This window comes from Phascolarctos cinereus, unplaced genomic scaffold (genome assembly GCF_003287225.1).
Source record: "Phascolarctos cinereus isolate Bilbo 61053 unplaced genomic scaffold, phaCin_HiC Scaffold_4;HRSCAF=312, whole genome shotgun sequence".
Lineage (NCBI taxonomy): Eukaryota > Metazoa > Chordata > Mammalia > Diprotodontia > Phascolarctidae > Phascolarctos > Phascolarctos cinereus.
Window position 1 is genome coordinate 137,997,076 of NW_027555847.1, and position 23,211 is coordinate 138,020,286.

The 23,211-nt window shown below is 36.5% G+C and overlaps 1 protein-coding gene across 2 annotated transcripts in view; it reads right to left on the minus strand.

Annotated features, from left to right (window-relative positions):
* Positions 1-23,211, minus strand: part of TRAP1 (TNF receptor associated protein 1) — a 78,454-nt gene that overhangs the window by 37,827 nt on the left and 17,416 nt on the right. For both annotated transcript variants that reach the window (XM_020995521.2, XM_020995522.2), the window contains exons 2-4: positions 21,677-21,841; positions 20,267-20,349; positions 18,855-18,995 (exon numbers count right to left, since the gene is read on the minus strand). In XM_020995521.2, the coding sequence (XP_020851180.1) occupies positions 18,855-18,995; positions 20,267-20,349; positions 21,677-21,841 (389 nt within the window). The remainder of the gene's footprint in view (positions 1-18,854; positions 18,996-20,266; positions 20,350-21,676; positions 21,842-23,211) is intronic.

The following is a 23,211-nucleotide window of genomic DNA, read 5'->3' on the forward strand; positions in this document are numbered from 1 at the left end:
GGAGGAGCACTGGATAGATGTCACTGACTGATTTTAAATGTCACTGGACTACGAGAGGATGAACAGAATACTTCCAAAGAGTCTTTTAAAAAATATGACATCTGTAGTTTATTTTAGCAGCATCATCCACTCATTTGGATTTAGCATACTCTCTTTTCATTTAGTCAAACGTTTTTGTCATCATATATGGTACTATACTCTACCTAGTAATGGCAAAAAAGAAAATGACAAGAACAAAACGGCTATTATCCTATCGTTTTCATTCATTTTAGGTTTTACATTTTCCATCATGGAAACGGGAATTCTTTTATTGGTTCTTTGCTGACCAATTACTCAAAAGTTTGCTATACTTAGCTCTTTTCACTGAAAAGTTTGCTGATCTTTGTTTCACACCACAGTTTAGAGTAGGGGAAAGTTAAGATAGGTTTGTTCCCAAAGGCCCAAGTATGGCCTTTCAGGTTAGTCCCAGTCTTTTTTTTTTTTTAGTAAGGCAATTGGGTTAAATGACTTGCCCAGAGTCACACAGCTAGTGAGTGTTGTGTCTGAGGCTGGATTTGAACTCAGGTGCTCCTGACTCCCAAGCCAGTGCTCTATCCATGCGCCACCTAACTGCCCTTAGTCCCAGTCTTAATACACTACTATTTAGGAACTATTCAAGGAACAAACAGGTCTAAAGAGCCATAGAAACTGTCAGCAGCCTAGAAAGACATGAACATTTTGGCTATACCCCTAATCAGGCAATGCATCCCTTGGGTAAATATGCCAGGTTGTTCGGTGCAGTTTTAAGGTGGGGGATCAGGGGTGGGAGACAGTATTCAGAGTTTTTATGGTCTGAAATATGACGCAGACATACCTTCCAAATGGTAACTTAATACTTATAGGTTTAAAGTGCAAATATGCTTCTGAAATATCGATAAATTATTAAAATATTACAATTTTCTGTAGACTACTGTTTAACTACTCTACTATCACCATCTAAACTTTGCTCCTTGAAGTTAAAGCATTTTTGAGGATGTTTTAGTTGTTGTCCTATAATAATAAGAGATATTGCTGCGTAGTAACATGCATCTGAATATATCATCACATTTCAATAGAATGCTGGGATTGAGGACAAGGACAACAGACAACTTACATTTTATCTTATGAAAGCCAGGCTGTTCTTCATTATGTATAAAGTACATGAGGGTATATTGTCTCACTTGCAGAATGAATCCATACTATGTAGTTAGGTATTTTAAAATTATTTTCTAGCTTTAGGTATACTTCCTTGCTTTATAAGTGCAAATCTTTTGACAATGCCTATGTTTTTTGTTTTTTTACACTGAAGAGAATGGTTTAGTGAAAAGAACACTAGACACAGAGCTAGAAGGTTTGGATAAGAACTGTGACTGGGCAAATCCTCAAAAAATTTTTGGGCCTCAGTTTTCTTATTTGTAAGATAGAGATAATTAGACACACTACCTACCCAATAGGACTGTTGTCAAATTAACAGTTTACATGATGTAAAACAACATATATAAATGGTTGCTACCATTATTACACAAAAATTTGAATTTATAAAAGTTATTCTCAAATTCCTCAAGCATTCTTCACTTTACAAAATATTTCTTTACAAGTTATTTTGAATAGTGAATTTCCCTAATACATTCCCCAGCCACATCCATGGAATCCATCTGAAATCTTAATTTTCAATTGAGAACCTGTAGCAGAATACTGGAAGGCCCACAAAGGTATTTATTCAGAATAAAGGAACAGTATAATATAGTGTAAAGAATGAAGGAATAGAATTTGAAAGACCTGAATTCAAGACTCAGCTGTTAACATTAACTTGCTACGTGACTGTGAATAAGCCACTTACCATTCCTGGACTTTGGGTTGCTCATTTGTAAAATGAACCAGGTGATTTCTAATTTCCTTCTAGCTCTAGTATACTATGACTTTATCAATGTTTTAAAAAGTAAAAACACAACTATAAGTGCTATTATGTCATATTTAAGTTAAAAATGACAACAGTTTTCAGGACAAACATTTATTGGATCAACGGTGACAACCAGAGATTACTACTATCAAATAGTTATCTCCTCCCTGACTTTAGTGCCTAATGTCAATTTGTCCTTCTTTGGATTCTGAATCCTTTGGGGAAAAGATACACAAAAACATAACTACCTAAGGAATATACTAAAATCACATATATGTTTTTGGTATTCAAAATTCCATTACTATGTGGGAAAAGGAGAGGCACAACCCAGTTGAAGGTATCATTTCTAACAAATCAATTTGAGTATTACTCTGGACACCAAATCCCTATTACTTTGTCCCAAAAGTCACATAGCAAGTTAATGTTAACATATGTGTATGAAATAGGAATAATGAGAATGAAAACATAAACCTAACCACCATCTTTGGCCATAACACTAAATGAACCTGCAGACATCTATTGTGAGAGTCTCACTTTTTAACATCAGTATTTGGACCAACAGCTCCTTTACTACTGAAGAAAGAACAAGTTAAGTCAAGCATTTGTTGCCAAGAATTTAATAATTTATGAATAGGGAGACAAAAATCCTTTGAAATCAGTACAAACTTTAAACCTTCTTTTGAAATTGTGCTCTTCTTTAAATGTATCCAATCCTACATGGCTGCATCACATTAGAAAAACTACTGCACTTCCCATATGAAGCTACCAGATGGCACTGTTCCTTACCACCAGTCATTTTTCTCAAGAGAAACCCCTAAAGAGCAAACCCCAAAAGGATGAGCTTCACAAAGGGTCAGGCATTATCTTCTATGCAGACAAGGAGGAAACACGCCTGGCCAAGAATATGCAGATGCGTAATGCAAAATTAAGAGGGCAAAAAATATTAACGAACCACATAATATCTTCCTGACTACAATGAACTTTTCCAGGCCCTTAAAGCATATTTCTTTAAGAAAAGAGACCAGTCTTGGTTTTACTTAACAGTTTCTTTAGTGCATTTACTATAGAATCTTCTGATGCACTTATTAAGCAATATTTATGGGAATTTATGTGTAGGAAAAATAAGTGATTTAGCATTTATTACTGGTTTATATTTGTAAATTATTTAGAGAAAACTGAAGTTCACAAGGGGGAAATTATTTACCAAGATCCAACAGCTACCGAGTGAGGACTGCGTGGCTCTAGAACCCTATGCCACCCAGGACACAGCTCAAGCATGATGGCTCAGTAAATGTTTACTGAATTTCTGAAAAAGAAGAAACATCGAAGAATTCCCCTCAAAACTATCCAAAGGAGAAGAGGAATGACCCAAGGGGGGGGAAATGATTCAGTAATCCCTTCCTGCTCTAGAGAAAACTTAAAATCGAAGAGTGTCAAAAATAAAGTTACCAAAGCAGAAAGTAAACTCCAGAATGAGTTCTGATGATACCTTGAGAAGGACCTGAGGAATAGAGGAAGGAACAGCAGCAACCTGGATATCCCTGAGACATGGCTAAACCTATTTTGGTTGGTTTTTTTTTTAACTGGAGTATACAGACAAATAATTACTTTTGTGACTTAAAGGTCAGAATGAGTCTCCTCTACCTCATAGATGCTGTATGAAACCAATAACACTATCAGACAAATATAGAAAGAAATTCCCAACTTGAGATGAATCCCATTCAATCAGTACAAAAAAATAATAGGTGTTCTGTGCATGAAAGCTGACTCAGGACAGAACCATATTCCCTCTATAATCTATGCCTAACTTGTACCAAACTCACTAGAACACGATTAAAATGATCTAGGATCAAGCCCTCCTCTCCACTTACTAGTTATGCGCTCTTGGCAGAGTTCTTTCCCTCTCTGGTCCTCATCTATAGAACAGCAGAGTTAGAGATCTGAAATAACTTTCAGTTCTAAAATTCTACAAATTCACTCTCCTTCACTTCCACATCCAATCAGTTGCCAAGCCGAGTTGTTTTTACCTCCATAACATTTCCAACATCTATTCAGAACTCTAAGTCTTTATCATTACTCCCTTGGACTACTCAAAGATTGAGAAGAAACATTTAGACAGGCAAACAGGAAACCTGTTGAAATCAGGCGAAGTTAAGTACTACTGTGAAATGGAGGTTTCAAAAGGTCAGGAAAGCAGAGGGGCAACTAGGTGGCGCAGTGGATAGAGCACCGGCCCTGAAGTCAGGAGGACCTGAGTTCAAATCCGGCCTCAGACCAAACACTTAACACTTACTAGCTGTGTGACCTTGGGCATGTCACTTAATCCCACTGCCTAGACCAAAAAACAAACAAAACAACAAAACAGAACAAAAAAAAGATTACTAGTAACCCTGGAGTAAACAGGTGAGTGATGAGGTTGTGAAAATGAGACTGAAAGGGGCTAAGAATGCAGTGGAGGTGAGAGAGTGGAAGCAAGAACTGTAGCTTTTTTCCAGAAGTTTAGTTGAGCATGGGAAGACAAATGTAGAATAAGAGAGAACTGAAGAACCAAGTGGAGGTTTCCAAGGATGAGATAGACATGGGCATGTCTGTAACCAATAGAGAAGGAGACAGTGGACAAAGGAGATGGAATGATCAAAAGGGCAAGCTTTTGGGATGACTCTTTTTCTGAGTCTGCATTAAGAGGAGAGAGTGGGAGGATGACTTGAAGCATCAAGCTGAAGAGAAGAATGAGTATGTGACAGATGGCCTCTAAGAAGTATGAAATAAGGTTTTCTAATGAGATGAAGAAGAGGTTGAGGTTGGCTTGAGGAACAGAAGGTAAGAACAGACGCTGAGGGGAGTACGATAGAGTTAATCAGAGAAGAGTAAAAGGACTGGCATTCAAACGGGAAAGGACTAGTTGAAATAAAAGTGTAAATTTACAGTGAACTCGGTAAGCACAGTTGTGTGACAGTCTATGAGTAACAGCGGAGAAGGTAGATGGAAATAACCTAGGATTACAGTGTAGAAAGGTATAAACTGCAATAAGACAAGAGGGCAAGAGACTCGAGGATGAAGGATAAAGCAGAGTGAAAGTGGCTAATGACAGAGTCAAGATTGGGAAGGGAGGAAAACAGGCCAAAGCAAGAATGATGACCTGAGAAAGGAGAAAGAAGTGGAAAGACTGGAGGCTGCAGGGAAGATAAAGTTGGAGAAACTGTGACAGTCCACCATACCCCTAAGGAATGGTGGCTGTTTTTGTTCGGTTGTTTCAGTCATATCCAACTCTCTGTGACTATTTGGGGTTTTCTTGGCAAAGATACTGGAGTGGTTTGCTATTTCCTTCTCCAGCTCATTTGACAGGCAGGAAACTGAAGCCAACAGGGGTAAGTGACTTGCCCAGATTCAAACAGCTCGTAAGTGTCTCAGGCCAGATTTGAACTCAGGTCTTCCTGACTCCAGGCCCAGTATTCTAACTACCATAGCACCCAGCTGCCTCTCCTTAAGGAGACAATGGTAGAAATGAGCTGTGCCAGGGAAAGGAGATATCCAAGAGGTCATCAGCTCTACAGGCATCTCTGCTAACGAAAGTCCCAAGCAAAGACTGACTCTTTCTCCAGCATCCCTATTATGAACTGCCTATTCAAAGACACTCTAATATAATGTTTTGTTATCCAAATGTTTTTAGTAAACTGAATTCTGTCTTAAACAACGGGAGAGGGGTAAACTCTAGAAATAAATCATCAACGTAAAATTTAGGTAGAGATCCCACCCCAAGCCTAAGTATTACTTTTCCTAACTGGGGTGTCCAGAGTGACTATGACTGAACTCTTAACCTTTTGTCTAAAATAAACTCCCTAAGGAGGAAGAAGATGGATTTTAGAAGCCATTATATTTCCTCTAAGCTTAAAATGAGTTAATATTGTAGCTGGGTGTTATAAACTGAAGACAGAGAGTAGACTTGAAAGGAGTGAGAAACAGGGTGACTTGGGACTAAGGGGTATAATCAGGTAGAGAAATTTCAGAGTTATGGAGAGTAGAAGTTAGATCAGTTGTAATGAGATCAATTCTATCCTTGTTATTGATAATGTTAGCATTAGGTTTTAGATACTACTTATCATAGTAAAGATTCATTTATTCCTATGTTTTCTAGTATTTTTTTTAACAGAAATAGGTGTTGTATCTCATCAAGTTTTGTCTGCAACTAAATAATCATACAATTCTGTTATTCTTGTTATTCATGCAGTCTGTTGTGCTGATAGTTTTCCTAATATTGAATCAACCCTAAATTTCTAACATAAATCCAACCTAGTCATAATGTATACTCTTTTTTAGTGCTGCATTTGATTACATTATGTCAAGAGAAATAACGACAATAAGAGGAAAGGAAGGGGGCCTAGCAATACCAGTTCTCAAACTATATTATTACAAAGCATTAATCATAAAAACAATTTGATATCAGTTAAGAAATATAAAAGTCAATTAGTGAACAGATTTGGTTCATAACATACAGAAGCCCAGTGTTTGATTACACAAAAACCCAAGTTACTGAGGTAAGAACTCACTATTAAACAAAAACTGCTAAAAACTGGCAATGTACCAAAAATTAGGTATAGATCAGCAACTCCGGAAATATACCAAGATTAGCTCCAAATACATGCATGACTTAGACAGAGAGAGTAACATCATAAACAAACTAGAGGAACACGGATGAAATTACCATTTAGATTTACGATTATGGAAATAGTTCATGACCAAATAAGGGATATAGGGGATCACAAAAGATAAAATGGACAATTTTAATTACATAAAGCTTAAACTTTTTTTGCACAAACAAAACCAGAACAGTCAAAATTGTAAGGGAAATGGGTAACTAGGGGAAAAATCTTTGCAGTGAGTTTGATGAGGATCTCATCAAAATATATATGGAACTGATTCAAATTTATAAAAATAAGAGCTATTCCCCAACTGATAGTCAAAAATATGAACAGGGAGTTTTCAAAGAAAGAAATTCAACCTATCATTAGCCATATAAAAATGCTCCTAATCACTAACAATTAGAGAAATAAGAAATGAAAAGTAAAACAACTATGAAGTTCCACCTCAAAGATTGGCAAAGATGACAAAAAAAACCCACCAAAAAACCAAAAAACCAGAAAATGGCAAGCACAGGCAGGGTTGTGGAAAAACAGGTGCATTGATGCACTGTTTGTGGAGCTATGAATTGGCCCAGCTACTCTGGAAAGCCTACTCTCAACGTGTGAATACACTTCAACATGGCAATACTACTTTTAGGTCTTTATCCAAAAAGATCAAAGAAAGACAAAAAACACTCATGTGTACAAAAATACTTGTTGTAGTGTCAAAGAATCACATGTACAAAAATATCTTGTAGGGGAAAACAACTGGAAACTAAGGAGGTACCCATCAATTAGGGAATGGCTGAATAAATTATGGCATACGAATGTAATACTTCTAATGAGACAATTTCAGAGAAACCTGGGAATATGAGTGTGAACTGATGCAGAATGAAGTGAAAACTAGAAGGACAATTTATACAATAAAAACACTGTAAAACAAACACTTAAGAACTCTGATCAATGCAATAACCAACCATGACTCTAGTAGACTGATGATAAGGCATGCTACCTACCTTCTTAAGAAAGGGGTACTCAGGATTTAAGACACATATTTTTTGATCATGGCCAATGAGACAATTTATTTTGCTTGACTACGTATATTCACTGTAAAAGGGTTTTTTTTTCCTTCTTCTTTGGGGAGGGAGGGAGTAGAAAGTAGAGAAAATAAAATTTTTATGGAAAAAAATTAATTTAATTTTTAAAAAGACATGAGAACTCTGATCAATGTGACCAATATTGACTCCAGAGTACTACTGGCAAAAGACATATTATCAGTCACAGTCAACTGTTGGTTAGTTTTGCTTAATTATACTTGTTTGCTACTGGGAAGCATTATAATTGGGGTGGGGAGGAAAGATCATTAGGAATTAACAGTGAGAAGTTAAGACAAAGTCATCAATATGTCTGGTTAAAGTGGAAACATGAAAAGTCCCAGTCAGCCCAGGTGTCCCTAAAAAACACTGCAGCAAAAATATAAAAGGGCACTAAGGTAAAAAGTGACCAAAAAAATCAAAGAGAACTACCATTAAGATTCCCCATTCAGCCCAGAACTGCACAAGACAGCCAAAAGCCTTCTAGAGCTCTAAGCAGTACTGCAATGGAATGAGGGTGTAAAGACAGTCCAATGAAGAGCCTCAGGGAATTAGCAATGTTTCTAGTTTTTAGTTTCCAGATTTTATACTGGGAAGCAATTCTTGTAGAGATGAAGCCTAGTAATTGTTCCTGCAGGAGCTGCTGCCACAGATACTAAAGACCCAGAAAAGAAAGTTCTTGCCACTAAAGTCCTCAGCACTGTCGAATGATTTATTAACATAAGAAACTGATATGATTTTATCAGTGTACTAATAGTAAAGAAGAAGCATTAACATCTGTTTTGTCACTACACTCTAAGGACCATAGGACTTTTCCACCTGACTTGCAACTGAGAACTTCAAGTTGCATACCTGTATGTCATCCCCCACATCAGATGATCCCCTTGAGGGCAGGAATTTCTCTTACTTTTTTATTTATATTCCCAGTACTTTGCACAGAGTAAGCACTTAATAGAGCCTTCATTCACTCATTCATTCACTAAATCACTGGTAAAAAGACTGTACTTTACAGCATCTCCAACATGACCTGTCAGAGCTAAGGTAGAGACTAGAAGACTGGCAGGCCACTGTTGCAGGGAGACAAGGCCTCAATTTAAGGGTGTCTGCCCACCCAAGAAGAGAATGCACGGTGACTGGGCAGGTACCTCAAGGGGCCTTCAAGAAATTTTAGACCAGAATAGTCTTCCACATGTGGCTGGGAGGCTGTCAGAGCCACAGAAGAGGATAGAATTCATGGTTGAAATTGCCGAAGAAGTTAAAGACAGGACAGAGGCTTGGTCCTTGGTCCTTGTACCTACCTTGGACCAACAACATGACAAGGAAGCAGAAGTCAGAGACTACAACACAGGGCAAAGCCTGGTTCCAGCCACCTTATCTAGATAAAACTTACAACACAGTAACCAGAGTCGAGAGGAAAGGATCTGGAAGGGACTGACTCTGGCATAAAATTTCAATCCGAGAACTATGTCAGAGAGAACAGTAAACAGAAGAAAACTCTTAATACAATGAAGAAATACTATGGGATAAAAGAAGCCTAAAGAATGGAAATATATGCAGTGGGAGTAGGTAAGTTAATAAGTTAACTTACGATGAGTGACTCCATTTTGTTTTTAAGTCTCTATTCTGTGACTAAGTATTTGTTATGTTGCCTGTTTTCTGCAATAAGCAATTGAGTGGTAGTTTTGAAATTAAGTCAGACATATGAGTCTGGTCTTCAGCCAGAACCACAAAAATCTCCCAGAGTCCCAGATATCAGGCAGCTCCTAGTTCATGATTAGTACAGACACCTTGCTTCTCACACTTGGAAATCTGAATATCTGTGTTCACTCAAGAAGCAGTGCTGATTCTTCTAGGGCTATATCCCAAAGAGATCATACAAATGGGAAAGGGACCCACATGTACAAAAATATTCATAGCAGCTCTTTTTGTGGTGGCAAAGAATTGGAAATTGAGAGGATGCCCATCAATTGGGGAATGGCTGAGCAAGTTGTGGTATATGAATGCAATGGAATACTATTGTGCTATAAGAAATGATGAACAAGCAGACTTCAGAAAAACCTGGAAAGACTTCTGTGGTCTGATGCTGAATGAAATGAGCAGAACTAGTAGAACGTTGTACACAGTTAACAGCCAAGTTGTGCGATGACTAATATTGATAGACATAACCCTTCTCAGCAACACAAGGATCTAAGACATCTCTAAAGGCCTCATGATGGAAAATGTTATCCACATCCAAAGAAAGAACTGTGTAGTTTGAATGCAGATGAAAGCATAGTATTTGCTATTTTTTTTTCTTCTGTTGTGTTTTGTTTCCTCTTTCTGATGGTTGCTCTTACTGGTTCTAATTCTTATTTACAATTATCACTAATGTGAAAATATGTCTAATAGAAATGTATATGTATATCCTACATCAGACTGCATGCTGTCTTGGGGAGGGAGGTGGAAAGCGAGGGGGAGAAAAATTTAAAACTCAAGAGCTTATGAAATGATTGTTGATAAATCAAAATAAATTAATTTTAAAAAATCCAAACTTAAAAAAAAATGGAAGCAGGGCTGATTGACACACCTTGCCATCTCAGAGACACATGGATAGCCTCTAGCTGGGCAGAGAAGACCTTGTTGTGAGCACCCAGTAGGAGACACTTACTGAGACCTTAAGGAAGCAGGCTGATGGTTTGTTCTGAGAGCAGATGATACAAAGTTTGATTGCACTCACTGATGGTGTCGTATTAGAGTATCATCTGCCTTAATAAGCATATGTAACAGTAAGTCAGTTTTACATGGGCACCATGTATTAGAGCATATTAAAAACCTGCTTTTCAGTTTCTGTATAAACATTAGGAAATACTTCTCTGGCCTAAAAATCCTTTCTAAGTTCATGTCCTCAGGTGAGTTGGGACAAGGAAAGGGAAGGAAATAAGTATTTATACAGCACCTACTATGTGCCAGGTACTGTACTAAGTGCTTTTAGAAATATTATCTTAGTTGACTCTTTCAACAACCCTGGGAGGAAACTGAGGGGAAAAGAGGTTAAATGACTTGCTCAGGAAGTGTCATACAGCTAGTAAGTGTCTGAGGCCAGACTGGAACTATGGTTTTCCTGACTCCAGGCCCAGTGTTCTATTTACTGTGCCAGCAGCTGCCTTGCAGAACAAGGGGGAAAAAAAGGTCCTTCTTAAGGAAATGGAGTAAGAATGGAAACCAAACTTTAAACAGAGTACAGCTTGTCCTGGTAAGATTCCGACCCTCCTCATTCCCAGAAGCAATTTAGGCTATGGACTAACTAGAAGAAGAGTCTTTTTCTCAATTCAGATAGGATTAAATTAATGATCAGAAAAAAGAGACCCCTCTGATTACCCAGTAGAGCAGGGGAATAGATAAGGAAGGAGAATAAAGGAACAAAGTAGTGACTATTATTCTGGAATGTTAAACCCCAAACTGTATTTTAATGTATTATTACCTTTTATTCAAGATTCTTATAAATGTTACCTCAGTTAATCTTGGGGCAGAAGGACAAGATTAAGGACACTGCAGGGGACAGACTATGCTGGTTTAGTCATCTCTATGCTAGAAATGCATGAATATTAGATTGATGTTAAATAAAATTGTTTGTGGAAAACTTGTGCCTAAAGAACAGAGTAGACTCTTAATACTTTTCTTCAACAGAGGTAACCTACCCAGAAGACGAGAATAACCCCCCTAAGAAATACAAGAACAGTCTCAGGAAAAAAAAAAAGAATGCTTGGCCACATGAACAGTTTTAGAAAAAAAGAATATCAGTGGAACAGGCTGGGTACACAAGACACAGTAGTCAATGACTATAAGTAACTTACTATTTGATAAACCCAAACACTCCAGCCTCTGGGAAAAAAACTCACTGTTTGACAAAAACTGCTGGAAAAACTGGAAAAGAGTATGGCAGAAACTGGGCATAAACCAACATCTTACACTGTATACCAAAATAAAGTCAAAATGGGTACATGATTTAGATACAAAGGCTGATACTATAAGCAAACTGGGAGAGCAAGGAATAGTTTACCTGTCATATTTATGGAGAACAGAAGAATTTATAACCAAACAAGAGATGGAGGTTATGAAATGCAAAATGGATAATTTTGATTACATTAAATTGAAAAGTTTTTGCACAAAGCAACCAAGATTAGAAGGGAAGCAAAAAACTAGGAAAGAATTTTTACAACCAGTATCTCTGATAAAGGCCTCATATCTAAAATATATTGAGAACTGAATCAAATTTATAAAATATAAGTCATTCACCAATTGCTAAACAGTCAAAGAATATGAACAGGCATGTTTCAGATGAAGAAATTAAAGCTATCTATAGTCATATGAAAAAATGCTCTAAGTCACTATTGATTAGAGAAATGCAAATCAAAACAACTCTGAGGTACCACATCACACCTATCAGATTGGCCAACATGACAAAACAGGAAAATGATAAATGTTGGAGAAGATGTGGGAAAATTGGAACACTAATGCATTGTCGGTGGAGGTATGAACTGATCTGACCATTCTGGAGAGCAATTTGCATCTAGGCCCAAAGAGCTATAAAAATGTACATACCCTTTGACCCATCAATACCACTTCTATGTCTGTATCCCAAAAAGATCATAAAATGGGAAAAAGACCCACATGTACAAAAATTTTTATAGCAGCTCTTTTTGTGGTGGCAAAGAACTGGAAATTAAGGGGATGCCCATCAACTGGGGAATGGCTAAACAAGCTGTGGTATACGAATGTAATGGAATACCATTGTGCTATAAGATGATCAGACAGACTTCAGAAAAACCTGGAAGGACTTATATGAACTGATGCTGAGTGAAGTGAACAGAACCAGGAAAACACTGTACACAGTAACAGCACATTGTGTGATGACTGACTTTGATAAGACTTAGCTCCTCTCAGCAATTCAAGGATCTAACACAACTGCAAAAGACTCGTGATGGAAAATGCTATACACATCCAGAAAAAAAACTATGGAGTCTGAATGCAGATCAAAGCATAGTATTTGCTCTCTCTCTTTTTTGTGTGTTTCTTCTTTCTCGTAGTTCCTCCCATTCGTTCTAATTCTTCTTTACAACATAACTAATGTGAAAATGTTTAATAAGAATGCATATGTACCGCCTATTATCACACTGCACACTACCTTGGGGAGAGAGGAAGAGAGGGAGGCAGAGAAAATTTAAAACTCAAAAGCTTATGGAAGCAAACGTTGAAAACTAAAAATAAATCAATTAATTTAAAAATTTTTTTAAAAAAAGAAAAAAGAATGGCTTGGCCACACGGACTGGAAGAGCAGATGAAAGAAACTCCAAACTGAAAACAACTGGGAGCGTCATAGCATAAATCCAGAGCTTCCAAGTTAAAGACAAAAATACTGTAAACAAAGGGAAAAAGAAGTTTATTTCTCAAAGACATGTAGTCAGAATCACATAAGACTATGTTGCAACTACTAAAAAGAATTCTTGGAATACAGTATTACTTACACACACACTCCCTGCCCCAAAAAAGGTTTATAACCAAGAATAGTATATTCTGAAAAACTGAGTATAATTCTACAGGGGGAAAATAGTGTAGCTTTAAAAGAAGTGAATTTTTAGATATTTCAGATGAAAAGACCAGAGCTAGATAAAAGTTGTGAAATGCAAACAATGGACACATTAAAGGGCTAGAAAGGTAAATACCTCTAATATCAGAACAGATGAGTCAATTGATGCAAAAATTTTTTATTCTGAAATAAAGATTTTCAACCTACTATCTCTCTTTCCTTTGCCTTATGGATATGAAAAAAAATACACTGTGGTGAGGCAGTCTGATCCTTTGAAATATTCTTAAATTGGGCTTCCTAGTGTTAAACAATTGGAAGAGGCTGTATCTAAATGGGGAAGAGAAATGTCTCTTCAGAAATCCACAGCCTCCATGGGAATAAAGACAACCTAGGGCTTAGGGGTAGTTTTGTTCTGTTTTAAAAAGAAAAAAATGAAAGGGAAGAAACCAGGAAAAAGTGGGTGTGTTTGGGAGGGGGGAGGGAGGGAGAGAGGGAATTTACTATTACTCACAATTGAGGGTTACCAGAAGAATATACAAAACATAAAGGGGGTAGGCAGAAGAAAAGGAGCACATAGTCTGGTATAGAAATACATTACATGGGGAATGGGAGGTAGAAAACAGATGAGGAAGGAAGAGGGGCTTAAGTGGGAAAGAACAGTCACAAGCAAAACAAACTTCAGCTCTAATGGGCACGTCTTAAAGGGGGGAAGGGTGTTAAAGGAAAAAAAAGAATAAAAACTAGTGAAAGAAAAAAATAGTGATCTGAATCTTGCTAAGTAAGAAGAAAAGGCAGAGAAAGGTTGCAAAACAGAACAGAAAGCAGAATTAAACAATGTTTCTCTTGATAATCCTTTTTATTTTTCTCTATTGTGATTTTATATTGATCATTTTTAATTTTTGTTAATTTGATTTTCCTTCAGGCTGCCTAAAAAAATTTTTTTGTTAGTCTTCTCAAGAAACTAATTTTTAGTCTCTTTCCAATTTACCTCTTTTCTCTAATTTTCAAGATTTCCCCTTTAATGCTTACTTCCAGTTTATTTTTCGCTTTTCAAATTTTTCCAATTTTTCATTGTGTTCACTAATTGTCTATTTTGTTCATGTATTTGAGGGGGAAGATTATAGAATTTTTCTTCTAAGGACTGCTTTAGCTACATCCCAAAAATGTTCATGTGTTGTCTTGATGTTAATCATTGTCTTTTACAGCCATTAATCATTTCTGTAATTTATTCTTTGACTCATTGTTCAAGATGCCATTACATCTCTCAGTCTATGTTTTTTGCTTGTCATTATTTTTTCTATGGTGTGATGATCTATATAGCACAAGCTCAATATTTTAGCTTTTAAAAATTTATTTATAATTTTTTGGTGGCAGAGTAGATGGCTGATTTTTGTAAAGGTGCCATATGGTGTAGAGAAATATGTATATCCTTTAATGCTCCCATTCATTAGATACTATAAATTGTTTAGTTCTAAATTCTCCAACAGTTTTTCAGCTCCATATTTTTCCCTTTTGCTTTTCTTCTGTTGATCTGTCCAGCTCCAAAGGAGGAACATTAAAGACTCCTACTACTATTATATTAGTATGGCATTTAATGCATATTTCTTTCTTATTGATATTGGTTCACTTTATAAGGTTTCTCTAAGGATAATGTAATTTGTTTACCTCTGCCGTCATATTGTGAATTTTTACTTTTCCTTTGTCCAATAACATAATTGCAACTCCTGTTTTTCTGGATCCGTCTAACACATGGCAAATTTTCTTTTAACCTTATATTTTGATTCTCTTTAGGTCTTTGCTTTTTCAGATTGTGTTTCTAGTAAGGAACACACAGCCAAGGGATCCATGACAAGTTTATGAACTCCCAAGATCTAAGTATGAGACGGAAAAATCTAATCAAATTACAGGGAGAATGTAAAATTATAATAGTTGTGATTTTCAACAATTGTGATTTTCCATTTCAGACCTAAGTAAATCTTAAAAAAAAACACTCCAACTATGAATTCAATGTCACCATGTTATTGTTCTACTCCTACTTACTCACAGGTGAACAGAGACAGAGGAAATCATGTAAGAAAAACAACTTTGAAAAACTTGTGAACTCTCATCAATGCAATGACAAACCCTGACCAGAGTATCAAAGATGAAACACAGTATTCACCTCCTGACAAAGAGAATGCAGAACAAGATCAATATGGGAATTTGTTTTGCTAGGATATACTTATTCATTATGAGGGTTTTCTTAAAAAAAAAGTTTAATAAGGGGAGCAGGAAGGAAGATAAATGCTTGTAAAAATGTTATTAAAGAGGGGAAAGAGAACAGAATAAAAGGAACACACTAAAAATCAGAAAGAAGGAAAGAGGTAGTGGAACTTGCTATTTCTTATGAGTTAGTTACATAAGTATACAAACATGGGAGAAAAAAGAAGAAAGTGGGCATCAAATTAACTTCATTCTTATCTGAAAAGGACAAAGGAGGATTGAACACGCACAGTTTGGTACAGAAATACATCAAACTCAACAGGGAAACAATCAGGGGTGAAAGTATTGGGAGTATTAAGAGAAAGGATAATATCAGGGAGGTAAGCAAAACAAGCATCCTGATCTTGAAAGGGGCATTAAAAAATGGGGGGGTGGACGGGCACCCAAGGACAGGACAGAACAGAATAAGGACAAGAAATACAATCTAAGGAGGTGCCTGTCAATTAAGGAATGGCTGAACAAACTGTAGTAAATGAATGTAATAGAGTATTACTGAACTGTAAAAAATGACGAGATTATTTCAGAGATTTCTGAGTAGTATAAAGCAACACAGAGGAGAGTGAGTAGAATCATGAGAAAAATTTACACACAAAAAACTATATTATAAAGAAAAGAAGCTTTGAAATTCTGATGAATGCAATAATCAACATATTCTCTATGATAAAGCATGTTATACACATCTTCTGACAGAGAGCGCCCAGAAAGAGACATGTTTGGATATAGTCACTATGTGGATTCATTTTTGACTATGTTTTCATTGTAAGAGGCTTTTTGCTGTTGTTTTCTATTTTTTAAAGGCATGGCGGGGGGGGGAGATAAGAGTTAGATGCCCCCAAAAGGGGGCCATTTTTTCAAATGCACAAAAGACAAAAGAAGGTAACAGGGCAGTTTTGAAAGTAATGCATGTAATTCATTAAGCGCTTTTTAAAAAAACAAGTGGTATGAAATGGAAATTCGTAATTTCATACACAGTCCTTTTTTATATTCTGCTGTGTACACGGAAATGCTCTTTTTTGGTATTTACATTCAAAATTAAAATTTTTTTTAAATCAACTTGAGACATATAAGGTGGGTGACGCGTGGCTAGACGGTTTGTAGAGGTGTACCAGTTAGTATCAGCTCTGAAAGCCTATTATTTTATTTTCAATGTGAGCATTTACACCTCAGGAGTCAACAATTGCTAAAAATCAGAACCTGATTTATTGTTTTGCTGACTGAACAGACTGGAGAAAATGTTAATAATGCAAATTAAACTAAAAAGCATGCAGAGAACCAATTGTTAAACACTTATTAGCGCACCACTAACAGTTTGTATTTTAAAATACCTGAACTATCAGCCCTCTATGATTCCACAGTGTGAACTGGCAGTCAAAAACGATAATACAACCTTCAAGTGTATTATGAGGCATCAAGTCCAGGGGTAGGAAGGTGATTTGACTATACTCTACCATGGCCAGACCACATCAGGAGAACTATAGTTCAATGCTGGGAGGACACTGATGAACTGAAGCATTCAGACAAAGCCAACCAAGACAGTAAAGGGTCTTGAGAAGATTTAGTTCAAAGAGGAGAAATCTTAGGGGACACACGATAGCTGCATTTAAGTACTCGAAAAGCTGGTACGTGGAAGAGGCATTCAACTTGCTCTACTATACTCCAAAGCAGAGAACTAGGAAAATTACATGAAAGTGGCAGAGAGGTAAATTTAGGCCTGATGTCAAGGAAAACTTCCTAACAATTAGAGACATACAAAAGAGGAACTGGTATTGGGTATTCCTGCACTGGATTAAACAAATGACCAATTTATAGAGGTATCCTTATTCAATTACACACAAACTAGATCTCCTCTAAGATTCATTCTATCTCAATGGCTGTTCCATTATTACCTAGCTAAACAAATCATTACTTTTTTTTTAAGGCAATTGAGATTAAGTGACTTGCCCAGGGTCACACAGCTAGTCAAGTGTCAAGTGTTTTCCGAGGCCCTATTTGAACTCAGGTGCTCCTGACTTCAGGGCCGATGCTCTATCCACTGTGCCACCTAGCTGCCCCACAAATCATTACTTTTGTCCCTCCAACACTAAGACAAAAGGTTCTTATTGATATTACAACTTTATCAAAGTCAAAATGGAAAGAAATTTACAAAACTGGACAAAATACAACTGAGGAACCAGAATTTCAAGTGATTAGCTAGGGAAAAAGGTAGGAAAGAAGAAGAAATACTACACTCTCAAACCTCAAACTATATCATAAAAGAGTAATCATCAAATTATTTGGTACTGCTTAAAAACAGAAATGTAGGATCAACAGAACAGACAAAATTAGCAAGCGCCAAAAACAACTAAACAATAACCCAGTGTTTAATAAAACCCTTTGATTCAGGAATAGCTAAACAAATTGTGGTACATGAATTTAATGGAATATTACTATGCCAGAAGAAATAATAAATATGAAGAGGTATGAAAAAACTTACATGAACTGATGCAAAGTGAAGTAATCAGAACCAGCAAAACAATATATGCAATGACTATAAAAATGAGTTTCACAGAGGCAGTGCCTACTAGGTGCCAGCACTGGGCTAAGCATTTTGCTGTCACTGATGAAATCTATTTAAGTCATATGTAAAACGTAAAATAACACAGAAAAAAGCTTCAAAGGTGTTTGGCAGATACTCTCTGGAAGATCTATGAGAGAACACGAACAAGAATTATACAGATTGAAAAGGCAGAGATGATTTAGTCCTATGATGATGAAGGGAATACCCAGAAATTCAGGGGTGGGGAACCTGCAGCCCTAAGGCCACAAGTGGCCCTCTCAGTCTTCAAATACACCCCTTTGACTGAATTCAAACTTCACAAAACAAACCCCCTTAATAAGAGGATTTGTTCTATAAAACTTGGATTCAGTCAAAAGGCCACACCTAAGGACCTAGAAGGACACATGTGGCCTCAAGATGGCAAGTTCCCCACCCTTGGCCCAGGTCAATGGGCAATCAAATTCAAAAAATATGTGGGGTAAGAGTTACAGTCACTAACTAGCTGTGCCATCTTGAACAAGTTAGTTAACCTTTCTGAGCCTATCTCTTCACATGAAAATAAGAAAGGAGGATCTGACTCAATTTAGTTAAGGTAATATTTATGAGATACTTATTATGTCCAAGGTACCATGTTTGACTTCTAAGGTTCTGGGTTCCAAGATCCTATAGTTCTAAAAACCTATCAACTTAGAATGAAAAAGTAGGATGTCTACTCTCTGAAATTAATAAGCAAAATATGTCCACTGGCTATAATGTACCATGTATCCTTCCATAATCTTTTTGTAGATATTACCCATTAGAAGTGCTGAAAGGGAAGAGATGATTTCTCTAATTATACAAGACTAGGTAAAGGAGATACCTGGATTGTGATGGTGCCTTTTCCAGTGTCTGTTTGCAAGTGAATCTCCATTTCTGGCAACGTCTGACCTTCTGAAATCAACTTATGGCGCAATTTTTCCAAGGCATCACTACTATTGGAGATCAGTTCTCGTATAAATACCTATTGAAAGGGAGATAAAATGGAAGTAACCTGTAGTAAATACTGCAATACTTAGCTACAATTAAAACCACTACATGATTGGGAATAACAATCCCAGAATGCTTTGGCTCTTTGAACTAAGGGTTTTCCTGACTTTTTAACTGCAAAGACGTTTCTCGAGGAAGTTCCACCAAACCCTTTCTTCAGGAGGGATAAACAGAGTCATAACAAGGAATCTTTTCTGAATTTATAAAGCCAAAAGTTATGGAACTGTCATGTAAAATTCTAAAATCAAAGGTAAATGCCATCACAGATTTTTTTTTACTATACCATATCTCTTCTGCTGCATAAAAGAAGAAAAATTCACTGCTTCTTTTTCAAATGGTGAGTTTCAATTAAATATCTCTATAAAACTGAAATCAACTGTATTCTACAAACATATGTAAGACCCATTACAAATCCATTATCAGGGACAACTGAAAATAAATCTATAACAGACTTCACTTTGCAAATATATGTAATGCAAAACTGCATAAAGTACTCAATTTAACCTCAAGTAGAACTGAATCTGGGGTAAACTGAGGTACTTAAAACAGTGCTTTACACAATATTTCTTTTAAGGCACCCTCCTCTTTACCATATACACATCTTACCCTTTCATTTTACTCCTCTCTGTAACGCAAAACTCAAACATGTATCTCTGTATAGCAATAACTGGCTATAGATACATATATTTACGACTTTTCTATTCTTCATTTCTTAAGTATTCTGTGTCCCCTGTGAGAATTCTAAGCTCCTCAGAGAGCTTGTTACTTAGTAATACAGCACATAATATGTCCTCCAGAAAGATGGCTCATTGGCTGATTTTTAAGCAATCACCTTAAAAAACTCCAAAACTTAAGGTAGCTAAGGCAGGCAGCATATTTACCAACCATAATGCACACCAAGAACTCATCCACAACGGAATTTTAGTTACTTTGGACCTAAATGACCACAACTCCTTATCACCCCAGTTCAACATGTCAAGGGGATTTACTGATTTAAATTGTCAACTAATAAATAAAATTTATTTCTAGAGTCAACCTATGCAAAGGACCATCTGGGTGTATTTATCTGTGAAACTAAAAGCAGATTTCTGTGTGAGGACTCTGGTAACTTAGAACAGAACCTGCCCAGAGTTCAGTACATTCTCATAACTAACATACTATCTGGCATTCCTCAGAACTGTGTAAAAAATACAGCTTTGCCAACAGAAACAATGCCAGATTAGGAGTGATTAACAGGTACTATACCTCCTTCTCTGAGTACAAGGACCGAGCAACAATATCCAAAAGCTTCTTTGTCTCAGCCTGGAACTCATGTTTGGAGATGGAACCTAGTAAGTAAGCACACACACAGTCACTAAAGTCTAACGTCTATTTTCCTGTAAGGACATATAGAAATGACTGGGGAGGAGATGACTTTTAATGATTGTTGCTCTTCTTTTTTTCAACAGTGAATGGTATGAAGGGAGTCAATGAACATTTCAGGAACATATAACTTCTGGTTGAATCTTACTGGTAAGGAAGTCCTACAAAATTTTCCCACTTTGATCAGTAGACTCATGCTTTCTAGGGCTCCTTTTTAGAACAGAGTGAAAAAGAAACTTAGTCCATATCTATGTCCCGATTAACTCAAATAACTCACACCCCTGAAGTGATTCCATCATTTTAAGTCACACTACATATTTCCATTGGGTGGCCTGAGATCAAGTAACATATTTTACATGACAAAAACTTCAAACAGTATGAATTAAAATACATATATATCCTGTACAAAATCATCAATATGGAAATGTTTTACATGATTGCACATGTATAATCTATACCTAACTGTTTATCAACTCAGTGAGGAGGGAGGAAAAGGAGGGAGGCAGGAACTTGGAACTCAAAACTTTTAAAAAAATCAAATGTTAAAAAATAGTTTTAACAGGTAATTAATGAAAAAAATATGAAAAAATATTACTGATGAAGAAAAAATACATATATAAAAATGACTATACTACTGGATTCATGCTTTTAAAAAGATTCCACTAGTATCAATTTGGCAAATACTTTAAGACTGTGGAACTGGTCTTAGATATTCTTTTTATAGGCTACAGACAGCACAATTATCTGACAATCTCTAGGGTAAATTTTTTTATACTTATCAGCCCTTAGAGACGATATCCAAGAAACTGAATCTATTTTCATTCCTTTTTATTTCACACCCTTTGTTTTTACCTGGACATTGAAAACCAGAAATGGATAGACTTCAAAAATGGTTGTGAAGTTAATCTTTAGAAAGCTTCTTAAACCCCTGGGTAATGAAAGATACAATTCCAAGAAAAGAATCCTTGGAGAAGCTCCACCAGTAACCTCCAAATTTACTTCTTACCACCTCTGATGATCACTAGTAAAATCATCATTTAAGGAGATGGCACCACATCCCCTAGTTTTATAGGCAGCCACCAGAGGGTGTGAGACACATTAGGATGAAAGCCAGAAGTCCTTGCTGTACAGAGATGGCACATTATTTTGAGGGAAAAGTGAGACATCTTAAGTGTCTGAGGCCTGCTATATTCAAAGTTAATAGATAGCTCTATCACATAATTGTTTCCATCATCTCAACTATCTCCTATTGTTGAGTCCAATAGCAATACCCAAACCAATTCCTGTTAATACCCTGAACAGTCTCTGTACTGCTGATGATAGTATGCAGTGGCTCCTCTTTTTTATCTTCAGCTGCTTGTGTACTATATTTCTGTCCACCATAGATGCTAGAAACAGCCAGGTTTCGCATAGGGCTCATAATCTCAACAGTTCTCCACAGACATGGGGAGAGTCTTCCTGCAAAAAAAATTCAAAATGGTTGGAAAATAATAATAGTAATAATATTCATATAGCACATTAAAGTTTTCAAAGTGCTTTACGTGTTAAGTAACCTTATCACCATAAAAACCCTGAGGTAGGCAATATTTTTATTCCCATTTTACAGATGAGGAACCTAAAGCATAAAGAAGTAGTAACTGGCCCAGGGTCACATAGCTAAGTAAACATCTGAGGCAGAATTCAAATTCAAGTCTTCCTTGACTCCAAGTCCTGGGTTCTATCCAAGGCTCCATCTGGCTGCCTATTAATAGATGTGAACAAGTTAGTGTACTCTAACTATGACCTCTAGAAGAAAAGGGTGTGGATTTTTCTAAAGCCACCAATTGGTGGCATTTCAAAAATGCCCATAACTCCCCACAAAAAATGAAGTACTTGAAGTTAATTCAAAATTTTCCCATGTTTTCTTTAACTGCATCGTACATCTCAAAAAGTCAATATAGTCTAGGATATTGGGTAAACTCACAAAACATAAACCCATCATTCATATGAACTGCTACAATGACTTACATCATCCATTCAACAATCCTTTCAATTCAACACACATTTATTAAATGCATATTAGCAAATAAACGTACTAGGGCTACAAAGACTAAAAACAAACAACCTATCAGAAAGAAGTTTGCATTCTGCTGGAAGGGAAATAACAAACTAATTTTAAGATAGAGAAAGTAGTAACAGCATGGGAAAGGCAAGGAGATTCAGAAAAAAGGCTCTAACAGGATAGGATGTGTCATGTGAGTTCTGCTTTGAAGGAAGCTAGGAATTCTATGGGCAGAGATAAGGAGGGCATATAAGTCATGGTGGATGACCCATGCAAAGATATGAAGGATGGAGACAGAATATCCTGTACAAGAAAAAGCTAGCAGGACAGTCTAACTGAAAAAGTATACAAAGAGTGATGAGTGATACGAAATAGAACTGGAAAGGCAAGTGGAAGCCATTATTACAGAGGACCTTGAATGTTCTTTATTAAACAATTACTATTTGAAGGGCAAGGATATTATAAATGAATAAATGAAGGATGGTATAGGGAAAGGAAAAGAAAAAGAGAGAGAGAGAGAGAGAGAGAGAGAAGACAGATAGCCTTCCTGGAGCTGATCATTTAGCACAGACAAGACAGGTATATACATATGACAAAAACTAAAACATGCATTATTGGATACCAAGAAGATCAACTTCATTGGCTGGCAGCATGAGTACTATCCTTTTTGTGTTTTGTTTTTGCTTTCTAAATTAATTTTTTTTCCCCAATTTTAAACAACTTTTTCTCCCTCCCACTCCTTCCCTACACCTGGAAAAAAAAAGCCCTTATAACAAATAAGCATGCC